The 17,610-nt window shown below is 40.6% G+C and overlaps 1 protein-coding gene across 2 annotated transcripts; it reads left to right on the forward strand.

The window, feature by feature from the left end:
- The first annotated feature begins 11,734 nt into the window (after positions 1-11,734).
- Positions 11,735-16,606, forward strand: ZNF281 (zinc finger protein 281). Of its 2 annotated transcripts, XM_040073569.2 has the most exons (2): positions 11,735-14,397; positions 14,951-16,605. In XM_040073569.2, exons 1-2 carry the CDS (start codon positions 11,783-11,785, stop codon positions 14,952-14,954), a joined length of 2,619 nt encoding a protein of 872 aa, XP_039929503.1. In that variant the 5' UTR covers positions 11,735-11,782; the 3' UTR covers positions 14,955-16,605. The 2 variants fall into 2 exon arrangements, with proteins under 2 accessions (XP_039929503.1, XP_039929502.1); XM_040073568.2 differs by having other exon boundaries at positions 11,735-16,606.
- The last annotated feature ends 1,004 nt before the right edge of the window (positions 16,607-17,610 follow it).

The following is a 17,610-nucleotide window of genomic DNA, read 5'->3' on the forward strand; positions in this document are numbered from 1 at the left end:
GAATATGTCTCTTTAATTCAAGTTTCATGGAATTTACATTTTGATTGTGGAGAGTTATTCCTAGAAGAAAAATGTAAAATATTTGGAGGAGGTATGTGGGAAACACTCCTGCCTTGCCATTAAATAAATTAGAATATTAAATCTCCTCTTTCATTCAGCATTGCATTGCTTATGTCCACAGGCTCTCCAGACCAACTGGACACTTCCAAGTATTAAATACGATGTGAAGGGATTGCTGTTGATTTGGCTTTTCTTAAGTAACTTTAAAAAACCAAAACAAAACAATTCTCCCCACATTGCTATTAGGAGAAATCTGTGAGCACTCTTTTCCCTAAAATTACTGGACAAATATTTTAGGTCCTAGTAAACACTTGAGTTTGTTTATGCATTTATTGACCCTTTGGCACATTTTTAAATGGAACCTGAATCACTTTGTATTCCCTTGTAGTTAGCTCAGGTAAGTGGATAGTTGTGCCAAGTACAGCCAAATGAAAATGGCTACTGAATATTTAAACATAGAATTATTGGTAATATGTTAAAAAATGTGAAAGGAAGACACTAGGAAAAACCCATCCTCATTTCTGTCTCTAGCTTCCTTTTTCCTTTGAATGGCTCTGTGTGTACAGTCACTTCCAGCACATTCTCGAGTGGTCACCAAAGATCCAATTTAAATCACACTGAGATCCATTAATTTTTAGACATTATGTGCTACTCTGACTTGTAACTTCTAAGGACACTTTCTGGTTAAATTGACAATACATTGAACTTCAGACACTAGTCTCTATTTTTGAAAGGAGGATTTAATACCGGATGCATTCAATTAATGCCATTGTATCCGTATCTATTCTAAACCTGCAACGATCCTTGAAAGTTGTGGAGCAATTGTTTCATTACAGAGTTATTTTTAAACAATTGTCCTGCTGCCTACATTTGGGACAAAATTTCTAGCATTTGGTCCTTCTCTTCTAATCCAATTTTATTGTACCTGCCTGAGCAGCCTGATGCAGTCTCCTAATTGATGCTTTCCTTGTTTGACTCTTTCCTTGCCTCGTGTTGCGCCCACGTTTCCTCACAGACCTGCTGATCATGTTGCTCTGTGTCTCGCTTGGAGTGGCTGCTTTCCTTTCCTTGCTAATCACATGTGCAATGTTAAGAAGGATGCCGCTATGTGAGGAGTGGGACGGCTGGCAGGAAATGTGCCAGCACAGTTATGGATGATCACTGGGATGTGAAAGAGCTGCTGCAATGCAAAGTGAGATGATTCTTTGGAATATAAAACTTAAATGTCTGCTTTCCATAAAATATATTGTTAGAACACTCTGCCTCATTTACAAGCTAATGTGGAAATAGACCTTATTTTCTTTCCTTACCACCTTATATTTGCTTAACTGAATTATGAATTATTTGATGCTGGGCAGAAATTAAAATGCGGTTCAATAGAAACGTTGCATAAACTTGCATCCAATTCTCAGACTGTTTTTCTCAGAATGAGTCTTGAAAGTGAGGGTTGTTTTTAGGTGTAAATAATTTGGTTTAATTTGGATTTATCCACCTTTTAAAAATATCCTTCTGTGAGGTCTTTCAAAACTCACAAATGAGGCCAAATGAAACTTAAAAATTTTGGGGGTGTTTTTTATTGGTTTGTGGTGGTGGGGGTTTTCGTTCCCAAAACCCTCCCCTCCCCAGTTAAAATGTTTTTATTTATTTTGACATGAGAACAGAGAACATATGCATTTTGGGTCAATCCTGAAGTATCAATTAATTTCAGCACCTATTTTGAGAGAGGTATTCAAAAATCAATTATTTATGCTGCCATACAGTTCAATTTTTTTTTGTTGTTTGTTTTGTTTTGTTTTTTTTTTGTAAGGTAAAGTGCTGCATTTTTTTTTTTTTTTTTTTTTTTTATTAACTATACCTGAGATATCGGTCTGTATTTAGTGTTTTTCAATCTTTTTCTAAAGGTTAGCTATCATCCTCAAGTGAGCTGTTTAAGGATATTCATTACATACTATATGAAAATTATGAAGAGTCCTTCACAGCACAGGGCACAGTAAGTTTTACTGCCACAACACACAACTGAAAGCAGAATTTCAAAGGCATGTTTGGAACCCAACATACAATAGAAATCTAAATAGCTGAGATTGATCCTGCATAAGGAATCAGAACCCATCGTGTGGCGGGGCTGGCTCATGAAAGAACTCAAATTGTGAACTGCCCATATTTGCTACGCAACAAAGTGAAACCTAACTATGACCCTTGGAAACTATTTTCGCATCAACATTTTTAGACTTAGAGTACATTTCTAAGTTTCTCCCTCAAAACAACCTACTGTACATTTGACATGTGGATCTTTGGAAGCGTCTGACTTTTTCCTTTTTCATTAGAATTATCTTCCTTTTGAAAATATAAAAACATATTTGTAACTTTTTTCATATTATTATGAAAACCAGGGCCCATCTTGCAAGCAAGGATTAAAAGACACAAAACCAGGCAGCAATAAAACCCCTCAAACTTGCAAGTCTGTTTCTGGGCAGTTGCTTATTTGGGTAAGTTTCAGATCCACACCGAGACATCAACAATTTAATACATCATTTTGAAAATACCAGTGTATTATTATGGGACCATCAACTATTTCCCAGATCTGCAACAGCAGATAGATTCTAACTCATTGAGAAATTAATTTTGAAATCAGTACAACTAGGATGTCTGAAGATCTTTGCAAATCTGGACCTAAGTGACTATTCTCTCTCCCAGAAATTCAGAAATAGAAATCTGTTGTATCTGTTAAGAAATGAGATTCAAATTATTTCTAAGGACAGCATTTTTTATGAACATGAATTAAGGTGTAAGCAGTTATTGCAACAGGACAACAGTAATGTCTGAAAATCCCCAGATACATTGATCTCCCACTACAATAGGAGGTGAGGATTATTCAAGAGAAGGATTCACTGTCCTTGCACAGCAGGAACCACAGGCAGTACAAAGGGTTGTCCTTATGCCTTTTCCTAATAATTCCAGAAGGAGTTGGTACCAATAACTGCCCTGTTGTGTGCCAAGAGCCTTCCTGTACTCGGACACGACTCCTGTTTGACAGCCCAAGGGGGCTTCTGCTCATAGAAGATGGCAGCACCAGAAACCTAAACTAGTAGGAAAAGCTGTATTTGGAATGAGGCTTCAAACACTCTTTCTTGTACAGTGAATCTCCACATCTAATACACACAGAATTGATCTGCTGTGAAAAGTGGAGAAGAGGATGTGCCGAAACTGTTCAGTCACATAATAAACAGATTAGGTCTATGGGAAATAGTGTCCATCATGAATTTATCTCCTTGACGAGAAAGATAGAAGAGTTTTATGAGGGTTTTTTTTTTTAGGCTTATAATGAAGTCTAGGATGAGTAGCATTCCATCCAGAATGAGTGAAAGTGTATGTGTTTTTTCATCATAAAGGGATATTTTAAGCTATACAGATTCTGTCTAGAATTAGTTTAAAGAAATTCCAACACATTCAATTATTAATCTCAAGTCATTATTATTGTACAGTTTTTGTTACAGTAAAATAAGAATTAGTCTAGGACGGAGTCTGAGTAACTGTTCTAAATGCTTCACATGTGTGGAAAAGATTCTGTTCATTTGAATGGGCAACACTGGCATGTTTTTCAGCTATTCTGTATAGGTTTATAGGGCTCTGCCTCTTACTTCTGAGGAACTCAAGAAAATTAGAAAAGCAGATACTGCATTCAATATAGTTCACTTAATTTTTTCTGATGTCTACAGCTTCAGAAAAGCTGTAACCTTAGGCTTCAAATTACTATTAAACAAAAAAGAGCAATACACTTGCAATATGTGTAACAGCCTTGGATCTTTGGCAACACACTTCTCTGTTTGTGTATACGAGCTGGAGAAATTCTTGCAAATACAAACCTATAAATTGCAATAATAATACTGGGATTACATTTTGTGTCCCAGCTTTCCTGTAGAAATTTTACAGTGATTCTTACAGTATAATCTGCACCACTGTAATTCTAAATATTTCCCTTCCTAAGAGGTATTTTTTTTCTCACCTCTGACAATATTGTAATGCTCTGAGTGATCTAGCTTAAACTCATTAACCACCTTGTGAGATGTTATTAAATGTAAGGAATACAGAATTTAGCTCAATGTGGTATGAATCAACATCTTTTGCACCACACACAACACCACGTTTCAAATAGGTTTAGTGCTTATGTGTGCGTGTTGAATTATTTTGGGTGGAGCAGACCAAGAGCATGGATTAATTTTGGGGGTGAAATATAATCCACTTCCATTTATGTTCCCTAGTTCAGTAAAATGCTTGGAGAAAGTTTTATAAAATAGGAAATTGGGGGTTAGTGACAAGAGGAAAGCAATCTCTGAGCTGATGACAAGTACAAGGAATAGATGCAGCTGGGAGAAGTTATAAGCCTGTAAAAGTAGAGAGAATGAAACTTGCAGTTCTTTCCCAGTAGCCAGTATTCTAAGTATAAAAATGTATAGAAAGACACATTTTGTAGAGCAGTGGAATCATGCAAAGGCATAGCAAGACCAAGGTCTGGGTACACCGGTTGTTTTCAGACCACGATGTGTGTATGTGTGTGAATAACAGACTACTGGAAAAAAAGAACTGAAGTGTCAATCTCCTCTCTCTGGGACTGGTGCTGTTTAGAGTTTTGATGTATATGGTGATGGTGTGATTATGGTAATTAACTTCCTTAGAAAAAAAAAACCAACTGGCTTCATGTCTTGGCTTTTTCATGCCCTGAAAGTATATCATGATTTGTAAAGTACAACTGGGAAAAGAAGAAACAGAAGCAGGAAACCCCTTCATAGTATGATAAATTTCCTTTAAACCCTCTGAATCCTGTAGCCCTGACTGAAATGTTTGTAGACTTATTGCAAAAGTCAAGAGTTCTTCTTTAAGGACAGGCAGAAAATGGATCCTGTTCACCTCAAAAAGTAGATTAACACAGGCTTGTCTAGGTACTCCAACAGGAATTTTGGTAAGGGTAAAAGGTAAAAAAATTGTTAGGTGACACATTTACATAAGAAATTGGTTATACCTGGCACATGAAAGCTTATCCTGATACTTAAATATCCTATCTTTGCTTATGCAGAGAGGTGGACAGCCGACATCTCTCAATCTTTTCCAACTTTTTTTTTTTTTTTTAAAACATGGATCTTTCCTATCACTCTAAACATACCTTTTTGCAGAGAGGTTATTGCTGGCTTTATCTAAAATAAACTTTAGGGCAGGCTTACATTTGGCAACATGGAATGCTAATTTACTAGGGCTGTGGAGAATGAGCTGTTCTTTTGATATCCTAGATCTCAGTTATTCTACTGGCACTTATACATAATTCCATCTAACATTTTCTATGTGGCTCCTTAAAAAAGGGTAAAAATCTGTTTTTGTACTTCAGTCCCTGCAGATACTGTCAGTGTGGAATCCAGTTACACCCAACCTGTCCACTGCCACTTCACCTGTCATTAATAGAAATATCTTTTCAATACGGCTCAGAACTGAGGATGAACCCTCAGGTTCTTGATGCAACCGAGGCAAAGCACAGTTTATCTCCAAGGCCAAAGCAAAGGCTCTGTTCCAGGGTAAGTTATGGATTTGCTCCAGGACCTTTGCTATGACAGTTTATTACTACCAAATTTCCGTGGATCTGTTAATTAGAATGACAAAATTTTGGGGGGGGGGGAATTTTTTGGGTTTTTGTTTGTTAGTTTTTGTTTTCAGTTCCAGTTTTTATAGGCAGAAAATCCAAATCAGTCACATTGTTTGCTCCTGTTTGCAAAGCCTGCAAGTACCAATTGAGTGATAACAAGAGCTGAAATACTTGCCTGCAGGACAGTGACTTTGAAATTTCACAACAGGGCTTTTTAAAATAACAGACTTCTTAAACGTTGAAGTAAAGATGTCAAACTTCTTCAACTATGGTAGAAAAATCCCAAAATGTTGGAATTTGGTATTCTTTGCATTAAAACTGATGTTGTACAACAAAGGTCTCCTGATGTTTACAGTTCCTAGCGCTGGTCTAGATTTAAAACAAACAGCAAACCCCTAATCTCTCCTTGCTAAGTCAGTTTTTATTTTTTTAGGATTACAGAAAGACTAATTGTGTTAGTAACATGAATTCTATTTCCAGGCTGCAGTTTCCATTGCTGCAATAGTGGGGGCTTTTTTTCCTTTATGAAAAAAGAGTAGTATTAGTCCAGTATAGCTGCGTATGATCTATCTTTATGTCTTCCATAAACCTAAACATTTCTTGCATTGTAAACATTTTTAGTGCTGGAAATTTTTAAGGCTTTAAAATATTGACTTGTTTTCATTAGCTATTGATTTATTTAGACTATATTTCATTGATTTTTATTCTTCTACAGTTCTAGTGTTTACATGCATATTTTGCTAATATGGTTTTATTTAATTGATCTTTTGAGGTATTATAGTAAGGATTTTAGTAGCTGTGAATTCCTAAAAATCCTTTTCAGTTGTCAAACAAATCAGAGACCAAATGCTTAAACAGGAGAAGGATGAAGTAATTCCACATTCTCAAGAATGTGTATATTGAAAAAATGCTGAAATGGAAAATATTGAAAGTGTCAGCGTAACAGTCTCAACACACCAAAAAATGATTGCAATTTATTGTCTAATCTTGACTAAAACACGATGTCCATAAAAAGAAAATGTCAAATAGTAACAGGAGAGACAAACATTAAAATCATGGAAAGAAACTTCTGATAAAAACAACTGCCATGCAAATTTCTGTTGCCCTAAAGCAGAATGAACTTTGTGATAAGTGTCAACTTTCAGTGGTACCACCCAAACTGGAACAGATCCTGACAAGCTTGCTAGAGATTAGAACTGTCCATAGACTGATTTATTCAAGATAGCAAGGACAATTCAGGCAAGACCTGCCAAATTTCAAAGCTGAGCAATCTGTTCACGCCCTGCCCAGAGTGACAATCAGAGCTGGAATTAAGCAGTGCTTTCCTCGGATCCCAAAAGGCAGGATTCAAGCTCAGCTGCAAGTTTTTGACTTCGTAGTCTACCAGGAACACATCCTACTTTGGCATGAGACCTGAAAAATGACAAGCGTGCTTGCATGTTCTCTTTTCTCCAACATGGCCACACTTTCTGTCTAGAAGCCTTTACCTTTTCAAGGCATAGATGGCTTATTCTGGATGTATATGGGTTTGCTCCTGAGCACAATGGGCTACAATTCCTCCGGGGGTTGACATGTGCTATTGGAACACAAAAAATACAAATGTGCTTGCTATGCTTCTTCCTGAAGGGATTTGATTTGATTTGAGTTGATCCCAACAGATACAATAAACAGTTCTGGATAAAATTACTGTCTTGATCACAGCATTGTTTAATTCCCAGAAGTCAAAGAATATCTGACCAGCCTGAGCAACTGAGGCAGCTGCTCACAGAACCACACTGCTCCTGACACCAGGGCCCACTAAAAAAACAGAGAAGCTCTTTTTGCAATTAATAAGCTAAAGAAATGGAACTATCAATTATGTAAGACCATGTTATTAACATTTCAAACCACCTGAGGCTCTGCACCTCTTTATTTTCACTACAGATGGACCACACAGTGCCCTGTACAGGTAATTGCTGACAGTGTTGTGTGGAAAATGACCCCTCCTTTCCAGTGGTGGGTGCCAAGACCTCGTAACTCATTGCAGGCAACAAGTGAAATCCTTGTTGGGCTGATTCTATTAGAATAATTTGATGTTAGACAACCCTGCTCCGAGATAAAACAAGACAAAAAGCTCCCCAAAGTCTACAAGAATTAAGATAAAAAAGTCCACAGCTTATTTCTAGCAGTTAAATATTCAAAGGAGCTGTTAACAAGCTTAAGAAAAGCAAGAACTTGGCATGCAAATTTAAGATCTGGAATCTTTAATAATTTGTTTCAAATTTTCTGTAAGATTAGTGAATATCCAAACTTAAGTAGTCAGCTAGTTTGTTTTTCTGGGATGATATGAGATTCACAGACTTCAGAAGAGACTCAGAAGCAATTTAAAACATTATTTTTGCATACCTGGGTTAAAAAGAGCATTCTAGTCTTGGAAGTCTTGAAGATTTTTTTTTTTTTTTTTAACTCTTTATATCAGAGTAATTAGTATTGTTTGGAATTGAGTTTTGGCAAGAATTTTAACTCATGAAAGTACCTAAATAACAAGCAGCATGTGGTTTTACTCTCTCTTCTGGGATCAGCCTGAGAAAGATTTTTTCTCTTTCATCTTAGCTGATTGCTCATTGCCTCTCTCTGTGGCAGCTATTCATAGCAACCTCTTGCCTGGGATGGAAATCCCTAAAATCCTGGGAACTTGCAATGAAAGTACGAGGAAATAAAGGCATTTGTACCCCGCCTTTTTCAACATAGATTTCAGATGACTCTGTGTCAGGAGACTCAGAATGGTCCACTAACTCTATATTTAGAGACATAAATGGGATTTTATTCCACAGTTTGCCTGTAAGTCACTTATGTGAGTTGCCAAGATTCAGGATTGTGGCAATTCTGTTTCCAAACAAGCATCGCAGTATGATTGTGACATATATTGTAGGAAAGCACACTCAAAACCACAGCTGGCTCTTTTTTGAATCTATTCTTACTTATTGTTGAGGTCACTGATGTGACCTGAAAATAACTGAAAGGAAGTGTTGGATTTTAGCTTTGAAAAATGAAACAATAGAAATTAAACAGAAGTTCTCTCTCCCAAGGGTTTTATGTTGGCATTTGGTAATCCATGGAACTATTATATATTACATGGTACCTCTTATTCTTCCCTGCTCAATAAGATAAGTGATTTTGCTGATGAGCAAATCCAGAATTAATCCAAATGTCTCCAAGTTGCATGTTGGATTTAAGAGTTGCAATTTGTTTGCTATTCAAATGCAGCTTCTTATCAGAAAATATTTTCGGTTTGAAAATCAAAAGCTTTTTCCCTGACTTATTCAAGTGGCCAAGTTTTAAGTATTAATATTACAAGGGAGGGTAATTTTACAAATAAGTTTAAAAATAAGTTATAAACCCACAGTGAATCTGAGTTACAGAAGCATTTTCATAGCAAACTAGGCATATTTTGCATTTATTTCCATTTGTTACTCTGTTCTCCCCAGTAATCCGAGTGTGTTTTTCAGGATTCTGCGTGCAGATTACAAGAATCAGTACCAAGCTGCGCTATTACCTCAGATCCTGGACACACACCCTTCAATAAGGCGAATATGTTCAAAGGAACTCATTGAAGTGAGCGTTTTGTTTGGTTTTAATTGTTTAGTCTAATAAGAGGCCAGTGTGAAGCAAGCCCTTAAAGGAACTTTGGTGATTCATGTATACTGTCTGCTTGAGCTGTTTTCTTCTGTCCTCACACATTTCTTACTTTCTCCTCTTTTAATTTCTAACACAATTTAGTGTACGCATTTGTCAATACATATATGGGAGTATATTTTTAGTGTAGAATTTGGTAGTATATGTTTTCTTTTAGTTTTACAAAAAGAAAAATCAGAAGTAGAGATCGTTCACTTCTCAGTTTGCCTTAGCATCTTTGTATTTTCACATTTTGAAATAAATTTATTTTGTTGGTCGAAAGACCATTCAAATATAAAATTAAATTTTCTAATAATGTTATAGATCCTTTGGTGCTAAGTTTTTCATTTTCAAACAGTTGAATATCACAATATAGTTGATGCACTCCCATGTTATCAAATAAATGCTCAAGGTACAGCTTATAATGTTGAAAAATAGAAAAATAAATTGACCTTGATGAAGTGTGTCTTCTTTTGTCTGTTCTCAGGAAAGTTTATTTCAGGTATTTCTACTGCTGAAATGATTAGAGTTAACAGCTTTTTCCCTCCATTTTATTTTACAGGGTCTCTTCATCTTCCTGATATATGGGGTGTACAACACAGAGGTAAGTCTGCTTGGAGTATCTCAAGGCTGACAGAGTGAATGAGAGAAATGACAGGTTTCTTATCTTGATAACTGAGGGACAAAGTTGGCTTTCCATACGAGTGTCCTACTGCCCTTCATGCTTGGACTGGCTTATATGCATCCCAGCTTACCATTAAACACAGACACCCTGAATAAAGGGACAGACTCATTTCTCATAGGCATTGACTAATATTTTACTGCTGCTTTAAGTTTTTTGAATTCCTGCTCTGTCTTTTAACACTTAGCTAAACCCGACCGTCCTAAACTGTCGTAATCTAATGTACATTTTGAAGTTAACTGTTAGTTTATGTGCTAGAAAATATTTAAGTTATAAAAGGAGTTCATTTTACTTAATAAAATTTTGAGTACAGAAATGGCATAAATAACCTACTTTTTTGCATCAATCAGATACGTTAAAGATTTTAAGATCTGACCCAAGCCTTTGTACCAATCAGGGTTATGAAAAGTATTTGCTATTTATAGGCTCATCTCTCATAAAGGAAAATATTTTTGACAGATAAACCCTAAAAATCGTAAGGAATCTATCCCCCTTGTTCCGTTACTTCCATTACAAAAATAATGAAAATCAGTGTTAGTGTGTTTAATTCCAAGTTTTTAAGCTAAGGTACCTCTGATGTTTGCATTTTAAAACCTTACAGAAATAAAAAAAGCTTTCAAAGTAAATACTCAGAAATTAAGCAGAATTCTATTATCCTCCAAGGAGGGCATGGACTATTAGAAAAAATAGTGGAAAAGGTCTCCTCACTAACCAAAATAAGGTCCTATTTCAAAATAATAAATTTATTTCTAGTATGAGGATGAATGATTTCCATACACGCAGCTCAACCAATGGGCATCATTACGGGTTTTGCTGTACCACTGGGCCAAAGAATCCCGGCCGTGACCCCGGGGTGCTGAGCTGCCGGCGAGGTGTCCCAGCCCAGGGGACACCCAGTGCTGCCAGTGCCAGGCTGGAAGAGGCTGGGACCGCGGACCTGCTCCCCAGCGTGTACATGGCAGAGAGCGTGGGAGCGGCGCGTGTCAAACGACTGCTGCAGCCCAAAGGAACATCGGCAGCGTTTCAGGGCGTGGAGTGGCCTCATTATCTCCGTGGCGTCACGGGCATCTCATGTCACTGGTTTGGGATCAACCAGCAACACCCTCGAGCCTTTGTTAAAAACCTCAATTTCAGCCTTCTGCATGTGCCGCTTCTTCACACGGGTCACGGGCGCTGCTGAGCCCGCGGCCGCCGCCCGCGTTCGGAGCTTTGCACGGCCTGGGGCTGGCCCGGACCGGCCCGGGACCGCCGCGCGTTCCGGAGCAGCACCTGCGCTCTGGTCCCGCCGCGGCCGAGCGGCGACGCCCCGTCCCGTTATCCGGGCCCCGCCCGCGGGGCTCCCGCGGCTCCCGGAGCGGGTCCCGGCGGCGCCGCCCGGCCCGGCCCGGCCCGGCCCCGCGGCGGGCAGCGCCCACCCCCCGCCCCGCGCCCCGCGCCTGCGCGCCCGCGGCCCCTGCGGCCGAGGCTCCCAGCGTGCCGCGCGGCGCGCATGTGCGGCGGGGCGGGCGCTGCTAATTCCATTGTGGAGCGGACGCGGCGATATTTGTAACTGGCGGCGGCGGCGGGAGCCGTAAGTGCAGCCGGGCCGGGGCCGCCGCGGGCGCGGGGCGGGAGGCGGCGATGCGCCCGGGCGGCGGCCGCCGCGCCGCCGAGGGAGCCGCCCGCTGAGCCGGCGCGGTCCGGCCGGCGGGCGGGCGGGCGGCGGGTCCCGCAGCCCCTCTGGGCCGCGCCTCCTCTCCGGCCCGCCTTCCCGGGGGATGAAACTCGGCAGCGGCTTCCTCGGCGGCGGCAAGAGGGCGGCGGCCATGGAGCCGACGTTCCCCCCCGGCATGGTGATGTTCAACCACCGCCTGCCCCCGGTCACCAGCTTCGCCCGGGCGGCCGCGCCCCCCGCGGCGGCCCAGCACCCCCCGCAGTGCGTGTTACCTCCGGCCGCCGCCGCCGCTTCCTCCACGGCGGCGGGCGAGCCCCCGGCGCCTCCGCCCCCGCAGGACGTGACTTTCAAGAAGGAGCCGACGGGGGCTTTCCCCTCCGCGTCCTCCTCGCAGAGGAGCCCCTGGGGCTTTCTGCAGTCCCTGGTGAGCATCAAGCAAGAGAAGCCCAGCGAGCAGGAGGAGGAGCAGCAGCCGCAGCACCATCACCACTACGGGGGTCTTTTCGGGGGAGCGGCGGAGGAGAGACCCCCCGGCCTGGGCGGCGGAGAAGGAACCGGCCAGAGCGTGATCCAGGACCTCAGCCTTCTTCACCACCTGCACCAGCATCCCCACCGAGACCTGCTGCTGACCGGCAGAGGCGAGGGCGCTCCGGGGAGCGCGGGTGAGCCAAAGCACGACGCCCAGGTCAAGAAGGCGAAGAGGCCAAAGTCAGAAACTCAGGGAATCAAAGCCAAGCGGAAGCCGAGCGCTTCGTCCAAACCCCCCCTGGTGGGAGATGGGGAAGATGCCGTCGCGTCCCCCAGCCAGAAACCTCACGTCTGCGAACACTGCAGTGCTGCCTTCAGGAGCTCCTACCACTTGCGCAGGCACGTGCTCATCCACACCGGGGAGAGGCCTTTCCAGTGCAGCCAGTGCAGCATGGGCTTCATCCAGAAGTACTTGCTGCAGAGACACGAGAAGATCCACAGCAGGGAGAAGCCTTTTGGGTGTGACCAGTGTAGTATGAAGTTCATCCAGAAGTACCACATGGAAAGACACAAGAGGACGCATAGTGGAGAAAAGCCATACAAATGTGACACTTGTCAGCAGTATTTTTCAAGGACTGATAGACTATTAAAGCACAGAAGAACATGTGGTGAAGCCATAGGTAAAGCAGGGGCTGGAATGGAGCCCGGATCATCAAATAGCATGGGTAGCTTGGCTGCGTTGTCTCAGGGAAATACAAGTTCCTCAAGGAGAAAAAGTAAAACAAAAAACACATCCACCGAAAACAAAGGAAACAAGTGTAGTGGCAAAATAGCCGAATCTCAAGTTACAAGTAATGTGGCCATGCCGAGTTATGCAGTTGATATTCCTATTGTGTCTTCCAGTGGTGGTCTAGTTGGCACAGGCGTAGAAGAGCTTCAGAAAAAGGTGCCAAAATTGGTCTTGAAAAAAACGAGCAGAAAACAAGCAGACAAAAATTACCTTAATTTTGTATCACCGCTGCCAGATATTTTGGGGCAAAAACCACTGTCTGGGAAACAGAGTGGCTCTCTGGGCCTAGTAGCCAATACCGGTGTAGAACCTATTGGCCTTCTCCAAAGTACAGGTGGTAAACCGGGTCAGATAAGTAGCAATTATGATGATGCCATGCAGTTTTCAAAGAAAAGAAGATACTTACAAACTGCAAGCAGTAACAGTGCCTTTTCACTTAATGTTGGACACATGACTTCCCAGCAGTCCGTCATCCAGTCTCCAGGTGTGAGCGTTATGGATAACGAAGCTCCTTTATCTCTTATTGATTCAGCGTCTTTAAATAGTGAAATAAAGTCTTGCCACGACAAGTCTGGCATTCCCGATGAAGTCTTGCAGAGCCTTTTGGACCAGTACTCTCACAAATCGGAAGGCCAGAAAGAAGATCCTTTCAGTATAACTGAACAGCGCGTGGACTTGCACACCTCAGGAGAACATTCAGACATGGTTCAGGAAGAAAACTTGAGCCCTAACTCTCAAACAGTTTCAAATGATAAGGCAAGCATGTTGCAAGAATACTCAAAATACCTCCAACAAGCCTTTGAAAGAACAAGCAACAGCACTGGTTTTGCTTTTGGACCCAGTTTCCAGTTTGTTAGCTTGTCTTCAACTCTCCATAACCACACTCTGTTTCCAGACAAACAGATATACACTACATCTCCACTTGAGTGTGGCTTCAGCCAATCTGTTACCTCAGTATTGCCAACTGCGTTGCCAAAACCTCCATTTGGGATGTTGCTTGGCTCTCAGCCAGGCTTTTATTTGTCTGCTTTGGAGGCTTCGCATCAACAGTTGACTCCTTCTCAAGAGCTGGATGATCTCATCGATCCGCAGAAAAACTTAGAGACTTCATCGAACTACCAGTCGACATCTCAGAAACTGACTGGCCAGAAGGAACAGAAAAACTTAGAATCCTCAACGAGTTTTCAGATCCCATCTCAGGAGTTAACCAGCCAGCTAGATCCTCAGAAGGACATAGAGCCTAGAGCAACCTACCAGATCGAGAACTTTGCACAAGCGTTTGGTTCTCAGTTCAAGTCGGGCAGCAGGGTGCCAATGACTTTTATCGCTAACTCTAATGGAGAAGTGGACCATAGAGTAAGGACTTCAGTGTCAGATTTCTCAGGGTATACAAATATGATGTCTGATGTGAGTGAGCCATGTAGTACACGAGTAAAAACCCCAACCAGCCAGAGTTACAGGTAAGGTCCTGACTGTGACCAGGCTGTGGGGTCTTCTTAATGTAATTTGTTTTACTTTGACAACACTGCCATTGGAATGTTTCTACACGATCCTATTAAGAATAATGTAACATGCCCTTTCAATGCAACTTTTCATATTTAGTTTATTTTGTTAGTGTGATTTTTTTTAGCTCTGTTTATTATGGTTTTTAATCAAAAATCAATAGTTTTTAAAATAGCGTTTTTGTTCAAGTGACAAATGTGTAGCAATCAAATTTACATTATGTAGATTGTCAGGGAGTAGCCCAAGAGTTTAAAATGCAAAAAATTAACTTTGTTCCTAGGACTAAAGTTTATTCTAATTGCTTTACTCTCAGGAAAGTGTAATGAAGCATGGGAATTCTATGCACCGCTAGTGTATTGGAACTTCCAAATTACAGATGATGACACATATATCTCAGCTTTTTGAGGAAGGGATCTTTGACATTTCAAATTGCTGTCTCTTACGACAGCTGATCTGAAAGAATTTTGCTACCTAAATCTTGTTGTTCTTAAAGTACTCCTGTTCTTCCAGGTGACGCTCATTCCAGGCAAATGTTCTCGGGTCTGCACGATGAGCCCAGCACGGTAGCTTTAATCTGAACAGTAATGTCCCCAGAACTTCTGGGTAAGACTGTAATTCCGTAAAGAGATTCTGTTGACACAAACCGTGAGAACAAAATGTGTGCAGCTGGTTCATGTCATTAGAACCCCGACTTGAAACTACAGTCCTAATCCAGATAGGGTTTTGGGAACGTTACTTGTTACACACGGTTCAAAAAAGTCCATCTCCCGCTCTTCCCCTTTTCATGTTCTTTTAGTGTAAAGGGTTCCCTCTATTTTATTGTGTTCCTTATTCCTCTGGACTTGATCTTGGTTGTCTACCTGCCCCCCCAGCCTCCCCTTCCCCAACCCCCTCCCTTTCTCTTCTTTCCCTTTTCCCCTACTCACTCTCTCACCCCAACGTAATAGCTAGCATTTCAAAAGATTTACATTCCAGAAAGTGCATATCTTGTGATGTGCTTTCTGATGTCTTATGACATCAGATGGTGAACAACGAACACCCACCTGTTCTAGAACTATGTCGAGGTTTCCATGTGCGGTAAGAAATAATCTACTCCCAATTGTACATAGTGAGGCCCCTATCCTGCATCAGGATCAGCTACCACGGACCCCTGTGCCCAGCAGTGTCCCAGTGGTGTCACTGGAGCTCTTTACGGAGAGAGGGGCTTGCAGCAGTTCATCATGGCAGGCTTTTAGGGCCGAAGGCTGCAATTCCATCAAAGGATTCTGCTGATGGCATCAACTACAAAAGTAGAACTTGAGTGGCTCAACAGAACTTTTCTTTGGAATTATTGCCTTACTTTATGTATATTTTGTGGTACATTATTTATTATATGTGAATCCTGATTAATGCCTGTGGAGCCATGGAAACCTGCTAGAAATACTGGTGGCCATTCAAAGCTGCTGAAACGCAGTGGCACTGCTCTGAACCACTTTTTGCAAATGAATTTTTGATTAGTTTTTTAATGTAATTTTGGTGATGTTTATGATGATGGTTTTTTATGTACTCTTGGTGATGTTTCAGTCTTACGTACTTTTCTGTTGTCAGGAAGGTACCAGTGGTTGTTTGCAGTCTTATTGTGTAATCAGCCTATTACAGGCTTCCATGTATAATAAAGTTATTAACATTGTGCAAGTGTAAAACACTTCTGTTATGAAAGTGGTGTATTATTAAAGAAATTGTTACAAAAATCCTGGGTAATTTCTCCTGTTGTCCCTCACCACTATGAACAGAAACCTGAGCCCATTCGTGATCTCTTTTTTCTAGTAAACTTTTTTTTTTTTTAACCCTCACTAATCTAGAGTTTGTTCTCATAGTATCTGTGTAACTCCATTAACTTTTTATTTATACTTGAGTCTGTATTTCACTCTATTTCAGTTTAAATAATCAAACACAGAACCCAGCCTGTTATCAGGGATGGAATAGTCCATAACCACTGTGTTGGCTTTTTTAGTACCTTTTCTTTCGTTTTGCAGAGGTTATAATTTACATTCTTTATATTGTGTGTAGTAGAAGTTGCATATGTATTGTTCTGGCTGTTTGCTTTAACTTAATAAAACCCATTATTCACAGAATCATAAAGGCATCACTTCTATTATCCAGTCACGCTTTTGAGAACTTATTAAGGCAACATTAGGAGATTAAATTTTGAGAAGGAATAATATAACTTACTGGAAGGTTTTCAGTTTGTTTTCTTCAGTGTCCTTTTGAGTCAAATAATCAAAATGTGCTATTTTAGAAACCAGGGGTCTAATTCATACCTTTAGCTTAGCAAAACTGAACAAATTTCCTGAAGTTAAAATGTTTATACAGCCTCATCTTTTCAAATCTGTGATTTTAGCTAAAATACCTAAACTGCATATTGTTAATTACAAAGGCTTTTCATAATTGCTGGAAGTTGAAAATGAAAAAATATAATATAGTAATTTAATTCAAGGTAAGGTTGTAGAAAATCCTCTGTCTGCCTCTTGGGGGTCTTATTTGGTTGTAATTTCCCCCTCACCCTCCTGTTAATTCCTGCATTATAATGAAAGTCCTGCAAAAGTAGTACTGTTGCAAAATATTTTAAAAGCATTTTAGGTAATCTGAAGATAGGTTGTGGATTTACCTATTCTGTATTTTTCTTCAACTTTGCATGTGAATTTGAATCAAGGCAATGACATGGATGAGAAAAATCCTTGGCATGTTGAAAACCAAGCACAAAAACCTTACAAAAAGTAAATAGGGAATATGCTCAATGTCTAATATTCAGAACATTGCTAGGAACCACTAAAAGTATGATGGGAAAATGTAGTGGGATTTTATAAGTTCTTTGCATAGCTTAGTCATTCAAACATGTTTCTAAATAGAGCAGAACTAAATCTTTTTCTACTTTAATATGGAGTTCAGATTTTATTTTAATGAAGGTAGGGGTATGTTAAAATTGCATGGAAATCAGCCCATGACTTTACCTGGTACGTATTCAAAAACTACATTGTAAGTAGCAGTTAACCCACATGAACTTTATTTAGGGATGTGTCAATGAGAGAAGGAAAAGGGAAAGCAAAATGGCTCTGGAACTCTTTTCCACTTTATTTCAAGGTTTAGTTTGTTCTTGTTTTTAAAGGAGTTACAGGAGGGGAATGATAGCC

This window comes from Hirundo rustica, chromosome 9 (genome assembly GCF_015227805.2).
Source record: "Hirundo rustica isolate bHirRus1 chromosome 9, bHirRus1.pri.v3, whole genome shotgun sequence".
Taxonomy (NCBI): domain Eukaryota; kingdom Metazoa; phylum Chordata; class Aves; order Passeriformes; family Hirundinidae; genus Hirundo; species Hirundo rustica.

Bases quoted from the DNA above. Each gene is read 5' to 3' on its own strand.
- ZNF281 (XM_040073568.2), top strand. From the start codon at position 11,783: ATGAAACTCGGCAGCGGCTTCCTCGGCGGCGGCAAGAGGGCGGCGGCC.